Source organism: Phycodurus eques, chromosome 7 (genome assembly GCF_024500275.1).
Source record: "Phycodurus eques isolate BA_2022a chromosome 7, UOR_Pequ_1.1, whole genome shotgun sequence".
Taxonomy (NCBI): domain Eukaryota; kingdom Metazoa; phylum Chordata; class Actinopteri; order Syngnathiformes; family Syngnathidae; genus Phycodurus; species Phycodurus eques.
Window position 1 is genome coordinate 18,967,074 of NC_084531.1, and position 15,556 is coordinate 18,982,629.

At 40.0% G+C, this 15,556-nt stretch overlaps 1 protein-coding gene across 1 annotated transcript in view; it reads left to right on the forward strand.

Annotated features, from left to right (window-relative positions):
• ets1 (v-ets avian erythroblastosis virus E26 oncogene homolog 1) overlaps positions 1–15,135 on the forward strand; it is a 32,632-nt gene extending 17,497 nt beyond the window's left edge. The window contains exons 2-8 of the mRNA XM_061682012.1: positions 1,822–1,941; positions 2,490–2,690; positions 2,953–3,030; positions 3,937–4,182; positions 6,026–6,286; positions 9,756–9,874; positions 11,255–15,135. Of these exons, the coding sequence (XP_061537996.1) occupies positions 1,822–1,941; positions 2,490–2,690; positions 2,953–3,030; positions 3,937–4,182; positions 6,026–6,286; positions 9,756–9,874; positions 11,255–11,470 (1,241 nt within the window). The 3' untranslated portion in view covers positions 11,471–15,135. The remainder of the gene's footprint in view (positions 1–1,821; positions 1,942–2,489; positions 2,691–2,952; positions 3,031–3,936; positions 4,183–6,025; positions 6,287–9,755; positions 9,875–11,254) is intronic.
• The last annotated feature ends 421 nt before the right edge of the window (positions 15,136–15,556 follow it).

Sequence of the window (15,556 nt, forward strand, 5' to 3'; positions counted from 1 at the left end):
TCTTAACCGCTTATCCTCACTAGGGTCGCGGGCTGCAGGTGGCTATCCCAGCTATCTTCGGGCGGGAGGCGGGGTACCCTGAACTGGTTGCCACCCAATCGCAGGGCACATAGAACACATGCAAGCTCCACACAGGCGGGGCCGGGATTTGAACCCCGGTCCCCAGAACGTGAGGCAGATGCGCTAACCAGTCGTTCACCGTGCCGGCTCAGGAAAACTAATTAAAATCCATTCTTTCATCAAAATAACTGAAGCTAGAATTTTTACATGGTTGCTTTATCAATCATGAAATCAAACCACATACAGAACTGCACAAATGTAAACCTGTGAATTGATTATTCATCTTCAAAGCACTCAAAATCTACTTAAACTGTAACTCATATACTGACTTAAGCTTATCAGATAAGATAATGACTCGGTCTGACTGCCAGTAATAATGGACCACATTGTACCCGTCTTGGTTGTTAAAATAACTATGGCCACACTTTTGACATTAATTTGAACTTTTTTTTTTTTGTGACTGATTTGTCGAGTATTTGTCGAGTTAATTATTTGCAGTCTATCCTAGTAAACTTGATGGCCTCCGAGTCTTGCCCATTGTCCCTTTATCATCTCCCTTGTTGGCCTGTGTATTCCACACTTCTTTAGTCTGGTCAATCTAATTAGATGAGCGCGAGTCATCAGGCACTGTTTAAAGGCATCAAAGGGAGTTCTGTTCCATACTGGGTGCCCAGTGGCTGTGAGCAGAGAACAGTGAGCATAGTGTCTGACTGAGAGCCTCAAGACAGCTCACAACCCCCAAATTGGCTTGCCCTCGCCGACAGCCTAGATGACATCATCACCTCATCTCTTGACCCTTGATCCTTCTCAGGGTTTGACCCATTGCTTGGTCTGGCGACAGTAGGTCCACTGTGTCGGGGAAACATTGTAGGAGGGCTAAAACGGGGTCATGGTGTCACTGATGGGCACCAGGCATTACTCCCTCCCCACCCCACCCACATCTGAAGGTATGTGTGGTAGAGTTTAGCCTTTGGAGAAATGGAAAAAAAAACTTGTTTATTTCGAAGTGGGACACCAGGTGAAAAACATTTGCTTCAGGAGACATTTTGGGCATTGTGTGTCCTGACTAGAACAATGTTTCATCAAATTCAGTTCAGGTCTCTTCCTCGATAACGACCAAATAATACATTAATTTTCCATACGCTTATCCTCACTAGGGTCACGGGCATGCTGGAGCCGACCGATCCCAGCTGAGGCGGGGTACACCCCGGACTGGTCGCCAGCCAATCGCAAGGCACAATAAAGTAATTCATATTGAGAATCCTGTTGATTGTGTGAACGGTAGATTGAGTCGCAACTGGCATCATGCTGTGCGACAACTCCTCCAGGCAAATTTTTTTTCCTGCTCAATATGACAGTGGCATCAAAACAGGAGTTCAGAGCATTCAGAGACAGATTGTCCCATGACCCTTCCCATCAATTATTGACTTGCTAGTAAATGCCATGGGCGAAGGAAATGCTCAAATGCTCTTTCCAGTTCATGCCTATAATTTGACACATAAGATTATATTGATGTTACTGTGGCTTCAAATGTTTAAGATGGTGATGATGTAATATTGTTACAGTCAGACCTATGTTTGCAATGGATGTGTGTTCTTGTGTCTGTATGAGCGCAGTTTTTGACGTAAACTAACTGTATAACTGTTTCTTTTGCTATATCATGTGGTTACCATCCGCAAAAGAATACGTAACAATAATATGTAACAAATTTCACCGTAATATTCGCAAAATCATTCCTCCTCGTAATTTGTGCATTTGCAGATCCGGAGTGTGGAGATGTTCCCCTGCTAACTCCTGGAAGTAAAGAAATGATGTCCCAAGCTCTAAAGGCTACGTTCAGTGGCTTCACCAAAGAACAACAGCGACTGGGTATCCCCAAAGGTAGAGCTTGCTTGTACACCAATTAGTTGTTTTAATGGGGGGTTTCCATTTTAGCAAAAACTGAGCCCTCAAAACCACAATGTGCCTCATACAAAACATCAGATCCTTTAGTTGATAACAGGATATGCAAAAGATGGCGCGGCCTCACATGCGCTATGTTTCACTTCAGGCTGACTGCAGCATCCTGAGATTGTAGACAGCAAAGTAATTACATAGCTTCCTAATTGAGGCCAACTGCAGAGCATGTTCCTGCAGTTGGGTAACAGCAGGGCTGTCTGTATTTGTCAGTGGAATTGTACAGTCATAGCTCCTTTTAGCTTCTGCTTGTTTACATCTACTGATGCCTCACTGTGTGATTTAAATTGACTAATTATGGCAGGTTATATTCAGCGCATTTCTCAAAACACAACATAACACCATCATGTGCAGCAAGTTAATGCTGGAAAATTCAGTAACTTATGTTTGTGTAAAATGCAGCACACATGTATACGTAAGAGTCAAGCATGATTAAAATGTTAGTGCCAATCACTGCATCTGATCCTCTCCAGACCCCAGACAGTGGACAGAAAATCACGTCGCAGCGTGGCTAACGTGGACTGTGAACGAGTTCAGTCTGAAGAACGTAGACTTTGACAGATTCTGCATGAATGGTGGCAGCCTGTGCGCCATGGGCAAGGAGCGCTTCCTGGACTTAGCACCTGACTTTGTGGGCGACATCCTTTGGGAGCATTTAGAAATGCTTCAAAAAGGTAACACAGCCATTTTCTCACACAGTGGTTATAAGGTTGATGACTCTAAAATGTAATACGTGAGAAACCCACACGAGAGATGTGATCTTTGCTTGTACTCATTTACTCGATATTTGCTATAGTAACAAGAGCCGAACAGGAAAGCACACGTTAGCTGAGATCATTAATATTTCATAATGCTGTATGCAGTTACGTGATACATAAAATCAATGTCGAGGTCACTGACGCTCAGCAACTGATTCTTTATCTATTTTTCATGAAGAGGATACAAAGCATTACCCCAACAACGGACTGACCTCCAACTTCCAGGAATCCCGTTATACCTCAGACTACTTTGTCAGTAAGTACTTGCCACACAATTTCATCCATGTAATATTATAGGATGCTAGCTTAAAATAGGACAGGACATTCAAACTGTGAAGAAAACATTTTCCTATTTTTAATTTCCATTGACGCAAAGCATTATAGTATAAGTTTTTCAATGGTTGTGTGCTTATAAATTAGTAATCTTGCCTAAATCATGTTTCCTTTCAATCACAGTCTATTTGTTTTTGAATTTCTTTTCATGTATGAAAGCAAGAACCCTATAGAGTTTTAAAAATATTATCCAAAACAATTAGTCACAACATTTTGCTCGTCACAGTAACATCAGTCAATTCTATGGATTCGTCTGTATTTCTGATCTAATGTGGTTGCGCAATTCAAGCATCAGGATGGTTGGAAATTGTTTATATTAGAGTTCTTTCAGTCTTTGTTTTCTTCAACTTCCTGGGTTTTTAGGGCTGATTCCAAACAAGACTCATTTTGAATTATAAATGATACAAGATGATTATGTAGATGGGTAAAAAGCCAGAATGGTACACAGTGAATTGCTCCACTTGCAGGGTTTATTCTAATAAAAAAAAATAATCACGCAGATAGCGACAGGGATTATTGTGATGAACACGAGCAAGAATGATCTATACGAATTAAAGGAGATGTAAACGGTTGTCTTAAAGTTCACATTACTGCATGTTTATTTTTATTTTTTTATATTTTTTTTTGGTAGAGGTCTCGTGATTTTCCTCAATGGCTTATCAGTGAAGGGCTTGGCTGAGCCCACACAGTGTCCTCTGCCACAGTTGTTATAGTCTTCACAAGAGGGATGATGACTCTGCTTACTCAAAAGATTGATCTCACTCCTCTGTTTTGCTCTTCTCTTTCCTGCTCTGCTTTCCCTCCCATCTCTGCTCCCTCCCATCTCCAGGCTATGGCGTTGAGCATGCCCAGTGCGTTCCCCCCTCTGAATACTCGGAGCCCAGCTTCATCACAGAGTCCTACCAGACGCTTCACCCCATCAGCTCAGAGGAATTACTGACGCTCAAGTACGAGAGCGAATACCCCGCTGTCATCCTACGGGACACGCCCCTCAATCCCCTGCAGGGCGACTACTTCTCTGTCAAACAGGAGGTGGTATCCCCTGACAACATGTGTGTGGGACGTCTGAGCAGAGGTGAGGCGGTCACGCATCAAAGCATATGGAATAGATTTAAGATCGAAGCTCACAATAGTCTGCAGGGCTTTGTAGTGTGGAGATTCGTGTTTTGTTTGTATTGCGTGCTTTGTAAAATGTGCGTGGAGTGTTTGTGAGGCATGCCAGTGTTGTTTGTGTGTGTCATTGCTGTCTGAGTGCATGTGTTGTGTGTGCTGATGCCATCGGAAGAGGAAAAACGGGTCCTCTTGTTGGTTTGTGCTCTCTGCAAACCTGCTTTTCATATTCTAGGTCGAGGGAAAACATCAGCTTTTTTTATTGTCAAACTGATACATACAGACACACCATAACCTGCCTTTAAAGCCCAATACTAAAACATAAGTATGTTGTTTGGACAGCTGGACCAAAATAATAATACACATTTACATTGTCAGAATTTTTCGTAATGTTCCTTAATTTATCATGAGTCATTCAAAAAAACTTCACGCAACTGTAAGTTGTGGTTAATTGTTCTACTTTTGTAAATTTATCCTTTTATTTATCCAAGGATTGTCCCAATTGAGATACAAGAGCTCTTCTTCTAGGGAGTCTTGGCCGAGATGGCATACACAAAGTTTTCAACATAAAACGCAGGGCATGCTGTACACAATATACATGAAACAAAAAACAAACACAGTAGGCTACTAGTGCAGTGGCAAGAAGCATAATGGAGTCAGCTACAGTATCAGGTAAAACAGTTGTTTCCTATAGGGCTAGTTGACCTATCTTTAAAGACACTTAAAGTAGGGAGTACATCCTGACAAAAGTTTCTGTTGCAACTCATTCCATAAAAATTAGATGTGTGAGGTGTCATCTTTGATTAACAAGGGCAGGTTTTTTTTGTTTTTTGTTTTTTGCCTTCGATTTTCATGGTTATTTTCTCCCCCAGCCACCACGCGATTAGCAGTGATGATAACATTTATGTCTGGTAAAGCTTGGATTGTTTCCTCCACTTCCACATATGAACATGTGCCTTGCATTCTCTTCACCCAGTGCCATGTACGAGCTCCAATCCCTGTGCATCCCACGCACCACATGCGACTTTTCAGCTCCACATTGTGCTCTCGTGGGAAAGTATTTTCGCCCGTTGACTGATATCCACATGTGGCTCCAATTTGTCCAGTCAAAGATTTTGGCATCAATCGGGGTGCTGCATTATCTGTCATTTGTTAATAACTCACCAATGAAAGGCCTTATCTTTCCCAACACCAAAAATAGCCAGACAATTTGTATAAAACCATTTGAATCGAATCCAAATGGCGGTTATACAAGTGAATTGAGGTGTGAAATGCAGAGGTCCAACTATACAAAGGACTACTGTATAGAAAGTGAGAGGTGAGGTGTTGTTACTGTTTCATTAATAAAAGCCTAAAACTAGCTCAGTATGTATTAAGGTGAAGACACTTTTTAACAAGTTTATGTTGGTTTGGCCTGGTATGGTTTAGATTGTCACTGCTGATCAGGGTTCCCCCCCCTACATTGTGTAAGTGGCTTACCTCCATAAATATAAAGAACAGAAAGACATCATGGTACAGTGCCGCTTAGTGACATTATCCATAAATAAGTGATAAGTTTTCTTTTATCAAGAAAAAGTGTCAGACAAACACCATTTAATGCTCAATGGGTCAACACAGCATATAACATTTTTTTCTCTGTCCATCATTAAATTTCAACTGTAACATGGAAGTTGATTATTTTTATTAGTAGCGTTCAATAGTTAGCAGTGTCTCTACATTCAGGCATAGCTATAGGTATAGCTACAGATATACAATAGATTTTTTAGTATCTAATGGGACTTGCTTTTAAACTTCCCATTTCTGTTTAGGTAAGCTGGGTGGCCAGGACTCTTTTGAAAGTATCGAGAGCTTTGAAAGCTGCGACCGTCTGACACAGTCCTGGAGCAGCCAGTCGTCGTTCAGCAGCCTACAGCGGGTACCTTCGTACGACAGCTTCGACTCGGAGGATTACCCCACGGCCTTGCACAGCCACAAGCCCAAGGGCACCTTTAAAGACTATGTGAGGGAACGTTCGGACCTCAGCAAAGACAAACCTGTCATTCCAGCCGCGGCACTGGCAGGATACACAGGTGAGCAGGAATTAGTTTGAAAGGTTAAACACTGTATTTTATATTCACAGTGCACCTATGAGCAGATCCTTACAACCCGGCCAAAAAGGAGAGTCATGTTGCTTCCACAAACATTACCTTCGTGCTGCACTGAAAACACCGCCATCTATAAGAAAACATTTTGGCTTAATTTCTGAACTGTTGGTCGTTAGGAAAATGTGTATTACCGGAGTAATATTGAATCACTTTGAAATACTTATTTTAATAACAGCACATTTCATTTGCACAGGACCCAATTTATTGTGGTCAAAGAAAGCTTTTTCCAAGACTACCCATATTTATCGTCATACACTAGTTAATGCTCTGCAAAACCTCAGATGCAGTTCATCTCCCCCTTTTCAACCAAGAAATACAAGTAATCCAATTCATGCACATTACAAGGCACAAAATACATGGTGCTTGTGCAGTCGTTTTCTATTTGTGTCTTGCTTTTTCTTGTCTCTTTGTTCGCTTCAAATCTTCCTCTTTATAATCTGTCGCCCGCATCTCAACCTACATTTTCCAGATCGTCTTAGCAACGCTGCTGAAACTGAAATTATGCCTGCCCTTGCACACAACCAGCCAGAGTCAAATGATCGCTTCATCTCGTGTGGCATTTTCAGAGACAGAGAATGTACATTTTCAACCTTCCTCTGATGCAAATGTAGTTCAAACCTGCCAGCTTTTACCAACAGTCAGCCACATGTCCTACATGTGGTATAATAGTATCCAATCCGAGAAAACTGTTAACAAATGTTTTGAGGTTGTATAATTTCCATGCTTTAGTTAATTATGGTATTTGTCACATATTCATATCATGTATTATCTATAGATTAATTACTAACTAAACAAGCAACTTAAAACCCAGTCTATTTTTATAGAAATGTAAAGAGCTGCTAACCTGACTAAAGCATTTTTAAGAGTGGAAAATGTCAGCACTGAAAGGGATACATCAGCAGTAACTCTTTATTGTCAATTAACATGATAGCATCAGAATTTAGCATTTACGAGGTAATTGGTCATCAGTTTCAAAAGAGTCAATAATAGTTAGGAGAATATGTTTTGAGGAAGGCATTGTTAGATAATGAAGAGTGGGGTCACGCTATTCAGGGTAAAAACACAAATCCAGTATATAAAAAAGCTACACTGTCCTTAATAAGATGTCCACCAAACCCCACTATTTATTTATTTAACCCATCTTGCCCAACACCTTGTCATGGTACAACAAGCAAGTACAGTGTGATCATCTCCCAATCGGACACAGATGGAAGGATGACTGCTAAGATGTGTAAAAGCCTGGGCGAATGTTACATGTTTACAGTGCTTAGTGAGCTTTAGCATTATTGGAATGAAGGTGATGACTCTCAGCTGGGTGCAATGCAGCACCAAACCACTGCATACTCCAACCACAGCAATACCCACATCATATCTGTTGAAATGTCATGTCAAAAGTGAGCGTTATTAGGCTTTATTTTGATACAGCACTTGCATTGTAACTTGCATTGTGTTTTTGTGTGGATTTAAAAAAAAAAAAAGAAGAGCAACAAGGTAAAGTGCAAGCTTGGGACAGGCTTGTTGTTCAAATCGGCTTCTTATCACAGTGATTATGTTGATGAAGTGACTTCGTCAACATCTCCGTGGTTTCCTCTGACTAACCAACATTGAAACAACCATCTGCATGAATATCTGTCAGCCTTGCATCATCTTCAACTCCATCTATTCTGATATTGTAATGCTCACAAATGTAGCTGACCCAGTGGCGCTTTCGATGAAAAAAAAATAAAAAATGCAGCATGCCAGGAAGTCTACAGCTTGCTTTGATTCCAATTTATCGTTGAACTGCAATGTTATAAATAGCGCAAGCACAATAATAATTTTTCATTAATTGTAAACTCCACACTTGAAGACTATCTTGCAGACAGCAATACTGATGACTGCCTTTGAGGTTTAATCACCACAAATTATGAGGATTTTTTTTTTTTTTTTAACTAAATATTACACCTTTTTTTAATTGATTGTCCTTCATATCATCATAATCGCCTCATTGGCCATTTTGCAGCCCGCTAGCCTGTTTGCCAGTTATAATTTCGTGGTTCAAATTTTCCATTTGGGTGGGTCACATACTGAGAGAGTGCTGCTAATGTGAAGCCCTACTGTACACTTATTCACTACAAGGCCATTGTATGATATTTTTGGAAACATTTTTCTTTTCATGAAAATGTAGTCTGCGTTTTAAGCACGAGAGTGCCCGTCACTGGTGAAGGGCCTCACTGTTGCAGTGGCAGACGTTGGAATGTAAGTCAAAGCTGTGAAAGAGAGTCTGTTACACCCATATGCATTCTCTGCACTCAAACACATGCCGCATGCTCAGAAATGTCATGTCAAGTGTGTAACCCGCAAGCTTTGTTTCCCCGAACGCTTTTGCTTACATTATACAAAGATGCGACTTTCGCTTCTTTTTTTTTTTTGGAGGAGGGGGTGCTTTTTGCTGGGGCGGTTTGCTGCATAGGCAGGTGTAATTTCAACTCACACGCCTCAGCAGCAGGTGGGTTAGTGTATATGCTGAAAAGCCACAACATCAAAGTGTGCTGCAGTCAATCTAGCACAGACACGAAATCACTTTTTTTTTTTTTTTTTTTTTTTTTTTTTTTTTATATATATATATATATATATATAAGAACTGTCCTTGTTCTGCTTTCACTCCTTTTTTTTTTTTTTTTTTTGTCATTGTAAGCTGTCGGCCCAAAATTGGTTATTACGTTACTGTATTAAACAATAAATTTCATTCTGTTTGTATTCTGTGAGTGGATGAGTTTTACAGGCCGGTAATTTAAAATTAGTGATTTCATAAGTGTGAAACGCTCTACAGAAACTAATAAGTTTAAATAACAACAGGGCCACCACCAGATGAATGAATACACCATGGACATTTTAGGGAGGACATAGGTAGTGTGTTCCACTAACATGTGCATGTGTTCACTGTGATGGGTTAAATGCAGAGAACAAATTTCATGTGCATATATGCATGTTCATGACAATAAAAGATGATTATTATTCTTCTTCTTACTTTAACACCCTTCCGACCTATATGAATATTAAACAATCAGGCATGAAAAAGCACAATGTAATGCATTGTACGCCATCCTCCCTTTGACATGGGTTATATTGTAAATTTATGAATTTCTTTCGTAAAATGTATCCAGGCTTAGATGTTTTTCTTAAGGAAAGACGTTGCTCTTGTCGCCTACCCCCATAGCCCAAATGTATGAAGAATACAGGCGATTGTTGTCACATGTAGGAGGCAGCCAGTACTAGCTATTAATGTTATAGTGGTCAAAATACAAGGATTTCATTGAGTAAGACTGATAAAATTGCTCTCCAGCAACACTGCACATTTTTTTTGATCCACCGATCCAAAAATTGAACACCTTGTCTTTCATGTGGTCTGCAGGCACGGGCCCCATCCAGCTGTGGCAGTTTCTCCTGGAGCTGCTGACCGATAAGTCTTGCCAGTCCTTCATCAGCTGGACAGGCGACGGCTGGGAGTTCAAGCTTTCCGACCCAGATGAGGTGAGAGGTTGTGACCCCACCGGTCATCGGCACACGTGCTGGGAGGTCCTAAGTAGTTAAGCACATGAACAAACGCTGCTTTCACTTTGAAACAATTCTTGTTTGTTTCCATGACTGTAATTGGAAAAGATCTGTATACCTGTTTCCTACCCATCCTGCAAGACGTGAAAAGTACTTTCTTCTGAAAGCGCCAGTTAATTGATCTTAAAAAAAGTGACGTTATTCAAACTCATTTTGATGGTACATTTGCCTGTAAATGTAATGATCAATCATTGCTCCGATGATCCTGGTTGACCTACTTTAGTGGGTCAACCAGGGGGTTTTGTCCGAGTTTTGTCCGAGTACTCCGGTTTCCTCCCACATCCCAAAAAACGTGTGGTAGGTTGATTGAAAGACTCTAAATTGCCCATAGGTGTGAATGTGAGTGTGAATGGTTGTCTGTTCATATGTGCTCTGCGATTGGCTGGTGACCAGTTCAGGGTGTACCCTACCTCTCGCCCGAAGATAGCTGGGATAGGCTCCAGCACCCCTGCGTGAGAAAATGGATGGATTGATATTTTTGCTTAGTTTGCAATTATGAATACAAGAAAACACAAGCCATTTCACTTAAAATTAATGACCAATTATTTTTCTTTTTGGAGATAACGGTTTTATTTCTTAAACTCACATTGAGCAGCAAACTGTATTGTCTAGAAATATTTTCAGTGAGGCAATTGCAAACATACATAAAACATACATTTCAGTATTTAGCATTTTTTCTTCTTAGCATTTCTTGTAAGTATAAAAAACATAAGCTATTAATTACAAAAAGGCACAAGGAGCCTACAAGTGGGTCATATAATATTTTATTTCAAAGAACTGTTTCAACCCTTAAATATTAAATGAGAGCGACTCAACAGGACCAATGCTGGTTGAAGCAAAGTACAGTAGTACTACGTTTTGTGACTAGGAACAAATAGCGTAGTCTATCACTCGTGTACGCTCACGTTTTAGTGAAGTCACAATTACAGTAAATATTAGAATGAAAAAACTTTTACGAGATTAATAGACAAAATGCGAACAAAAAAGGACACACAATGGGAATAATCTGAATGATCAATTAAACAACTAATTAAATCCATCGTTGGTGTACAGACCATTTATACCTACATATGCTACCTTGTTCACGGTTTGTCTAGAAAGTCTTGTGCAGATTTAGTTGGCCTTCATGTTGTAGTCTTAATGCTAATGCTGATAGCATAACATAAGATTACATCATTCCAGATTGTATCCACTGATGATACTACCCTGACTACAAAACATACGTCGTCGTCATGATTTCATCATCTGATTTGCAAATCCTAATCCCATTTTTTCTGTCTTATTCCCGTGGCGCTTTAGGTCGCTCGCAGATGGGGAAAGAGGAAAAACAAGCCCAAGATGAACTACGAGAAGCTGAGCCGTGGCCTACGCTACTACTACGATAAGAACATCATCCACAAGACGTCGGGGAAGCGCTACGTGTACCGCTTTGTTTGTGACTTAAAAAGCTTGCTGGGCTACACTCCTGAGGAGCTGCACGCCATGTTGGACGTAAAGCCTGACACGGACGAGTGAAAATCCACAAAAACAAAACAAAAAAGACAATGAAGCCACATGGACTGGCATTCATTAAGTGGTCTTAATGAACCTATATTTGTGGGGAGGGGGAAGGGGCAAAAATGTTTTTCATGACTAACTGGGTTTGTCACGTTTGCGCTTTCGTATGGGGTTTTAAAAGAGGACGCAAAGTCAAAAGCCTGTATTCATACCCTGTTGCGTTGGAGGTGTGATATATATTCTGCTCGTACTTTTGCGGATGTAGGTTCCACCGTGCTGGTGGAGCACAAGGCAAGAGGACCAAGACAAAACAATTGTTAGTTCTTTTTTTTTTTTTTTTTTTTTTTTTTTTTTTTAAGCTTGGACCAAAAAGCGTTAAGGTGATAAGTATTATTTTACTGATGCTGGCAGCAGCCCATGCGACCCCAGCAGCAGGCATACTGTATATGTTGTAAAATGTATCGAAAATGAAGGTATAACAGTGGAACCAAACAAGTATAACTGTAGAAGCCTTAAAGAGGAGCATACTGATGGGATTGGATGGTGCGAGATTACTCACACCAAGAGTGTCTGCGAGACAACTGAAAGTAGCCGTTGCTTCTGAAACTCCTTTTTACGTGCTTGCTTTCTTGTCTGAGACACATTGACTGAACTTGTCTTTTTTTTTTTTTGCATATACCAGCAGTATTAGCAAACGGTAGACAATCATGGCGGGGAATTCTATGGTTGTTTTAAAGTGTACAAAAAGTTGTCGGTTCACTGTCGTTTTCAGCAGTGTTTAGTCTTAAAAGTCACTAGTGAAGTGTAGTCGAGGAAAGAATTCTCCGAATGTCTGAAGGCAGATATAGGATTGAGTGTTTGTTGCGGAAATTGGTAACTGATAGAAAGGAAGCTGCATGTTGGAGAGAAGTTGAAGGAAATCAATGTGCTCTCGTGAGAATTTAGTTGGAAATTGTATTAAAAGTTAATCACAGTCCACAAACAAAATGTGTCATTTTGGGAAATATTATTTTCATTAATGTGATCCAGGATTTTCCAAACTTAGACCCAAAACGAGTGTCCTGTCCCTTGTTATTGGGCTGCCATAAAATGGTGTAAATTGTATTTATTGATTGTCAAGCAAGCACTCGATTCTTGGTAAAGGGCTCTTTGAATCACATTTTTTGTAACACATTTTGTCATTAGTTTATTTGTCAAATAGGGATGGGTATTTGACTAAATATCGACTATGATGAAAATGAACAATTATTATTTTGTAATGGTCAGATTAGAACAGTTCTTTACCGTGTGGAATTATTATTCATCATCCATCCATCCATTTTCTGAGCCGCTTCTCCTCACAAGGGTCGCGGGCGTGCTGGAGCCTATCCCAGCTATCATGGGGCAGGAGGCGCTGTACACCTTGAACTGGTTGCCAGCCAATCGCAGGGCACATTCAACAAACAACCATTCGCACTCACATTCACACCTACGGGCAATTTAGAGGTGTCAATTAACCTACCATGCATGTTTTTGGGATGTGGGAGGAAACCGGAGTGCCCGGAGAAAACCCACGGAGGGACGGGAGAACATAGAAACTCCACACATGCGCGGCCGGGGATTGCACCCCGGTCCTCAGAACTGTGGGGCAGACGCTCTAACCAGTCGTCCATCGTGCCACCTTAATAATAATCTAAAGTATTATTTTTTTTTAGAATTTGATGTCTCTTTGAATGTACTGGACTCCCTTGTTCGATGCCAGTGGCATATTGCTCAGCATAATGGAGTCGCCGTAGCGTGGATGTAGCTCAACGGCAGCCAGAGCTGACTTCACCAGATGTCATGTTGCTCCAAGTGGTCGAGCCAAATCGTGCACTCCATTTTGCCTCAATTTACGATTAATCAACAACCAATTCCACACAATCACCTCTTAACGATCAGTTACTTATTGTTGTGTCCATATCTAAAGGTATCATGGCATTCATGATGTACTTTACTAAGTTTGGCTTTAATTCTACCCTAAATTTTAATCTTTTCTTATTTACCCATTAAATATATAAATTTCACTGAATTGCAGCGCATTACTTTTTGTAGGAAATCCTACTAAATTCTCATGAGAACCTGCTCAGGAAATATGTGTATACTCTGAAAATGAAAGTGTAGAGGGAGCATATGATTCCATCCATGTATGTTCGTGCATAAAGATTCACTGGTTCCAGATGAGATTGGCAACGATTGGCAAGCGGGCTGTACACTGGCTTTATGGGAAATGCCAAAGTTGAGCATCATCTTATAAATACAATGTTATTGTTTACAGTAGCTGAATGTTACCCATATTGATGAAAATAGCTTTGGAGATGTCTATTTGTACAGATTGTGTTTCATAAAGCATCACTGAGATCCGGATTACGCAAACAAGCAAGCAACAAAGCCGGAATAATAACCAAAAAGCCTTGTGAGGTCTTTTGGATGTAATGCTTTGTGCATCGAACCAAAAGATGGGAGGACGGGGACCGCGATTCTCTCACACCCGGCTTTAGCACAAAGAAATAATGTATTTAGCTGATAGGGGTCTCCCACTAACTGTTTCAATTGATGTTTCATTGGGAAGATTTTTGTCCAGCCATCATCTATAGCACTGACTCATAAACAGACGACACCAATTCGGGCCGCAACTGTTTGTTTATCATTAGCTACACTTATTTTTTTTCCCTCCTAAATGTTTAAAATATTTTTTTCATATCAGCTCCCATGTTAAGTAAGAAGAGGAACTTCACCGTTGACAAGCGGTTTCAGCATTTTCAGAGAACAGTTGGCTTTTTAAGTTTCAAATGCTGGGAGTAAATCTCTTGAAATTTTTACATTTTACAGCAATTTTTGGTCTCACAGATCTACTGTATGTCTTAAGAGAACATTAGCGTACCCTCACCCTTAGTTTGTTGCATATGCATATCTCCCCAAAAAGGATTCAGAAGGAAAACCTTTTTGGTTTTTTGTTGGGTTTTTTTGGTATGTTTTATAGTATTTTTGTTATGAGATCCTTTTTTTTTTTATTGTATTTAGTTCACAAACATTTGAATATTTTTTCAATAATTTATATTTTATATAAAAAGATTTGCAGACATCTGGTGCTTTCATGGGATATTAAAGGTAGCACAAGATTGAACAATGTAGCGATTTTTTTCTTTGTTTTTAATTTCATTTTTTTGTTTTTTTTTGTTTAGTTTTTTGTTAAATATAAAATAGATCTGTCTGCACGAGAAAAAGGCTGATGCTGGCCCATCAATGATTTCTGCTGGAAAGGTTTTATAAACTGTAGCCTCTATTTCTAAAATGTACTTATTGTACTTCAAAAATGTTATAAAATATATGTGAACAATTTATTGTTTGATTGTGTATGTTTGCATGGATGGATGAACGTGACGATAACCTTAGAACCTGGAACTAATCTTATTTGACGTAAGAGAGCGGTATACGCATTTGTCCTGGCTGCTCATTACAATACAGTGGACGCATACTTGGTAGCTATTCATCCCCACTTATTGTATAATGTTTAGCGTTTAAAAAAAAAAATTGAAATTAAAATATTCTTTTGTGCAGTTATGGTTGCTGTCAATTATCCGCGGATTGTCACTATTCGTGGTCTGGCCCGGTCCTTATCCCCCGTGAAGAGCAGGAGTCCACTTTAGTGATTAAAGGTGGTTGTCTTTTTTACACCCACCCATCCATTTTCTACACCGCTTCTCCTCACAAGGGTCACGGGTATGCTGGAGCCTATCCCAGCTAACTGCAGGCATGAGGCAGGGTACACCCTGAACTGGTTGCCAGCCAATCACAGGGCACATTTCTTTTACACTTGTATGAAAATTTAGAATGTTAAAATCTTCCTTAAAAGTACCTCACTAGATTAAATAAATCTCAATTTCCTATGGGAAAATTTGCTATATTCGATATCCGAAGATATCGCAGAGAAACGCATTGTGTTCGACCTCAGAGGTTCCGCTGTACATTGACACTTTTTTAAAAAAAAAATGTTGATTGAGGTCACATTTGAGAGAAGACAAGTGGTGTTGGCTCTAATTAGTGCAAGCAAGTTATAAAACAAAGTGAGAACTATGTTTCAGC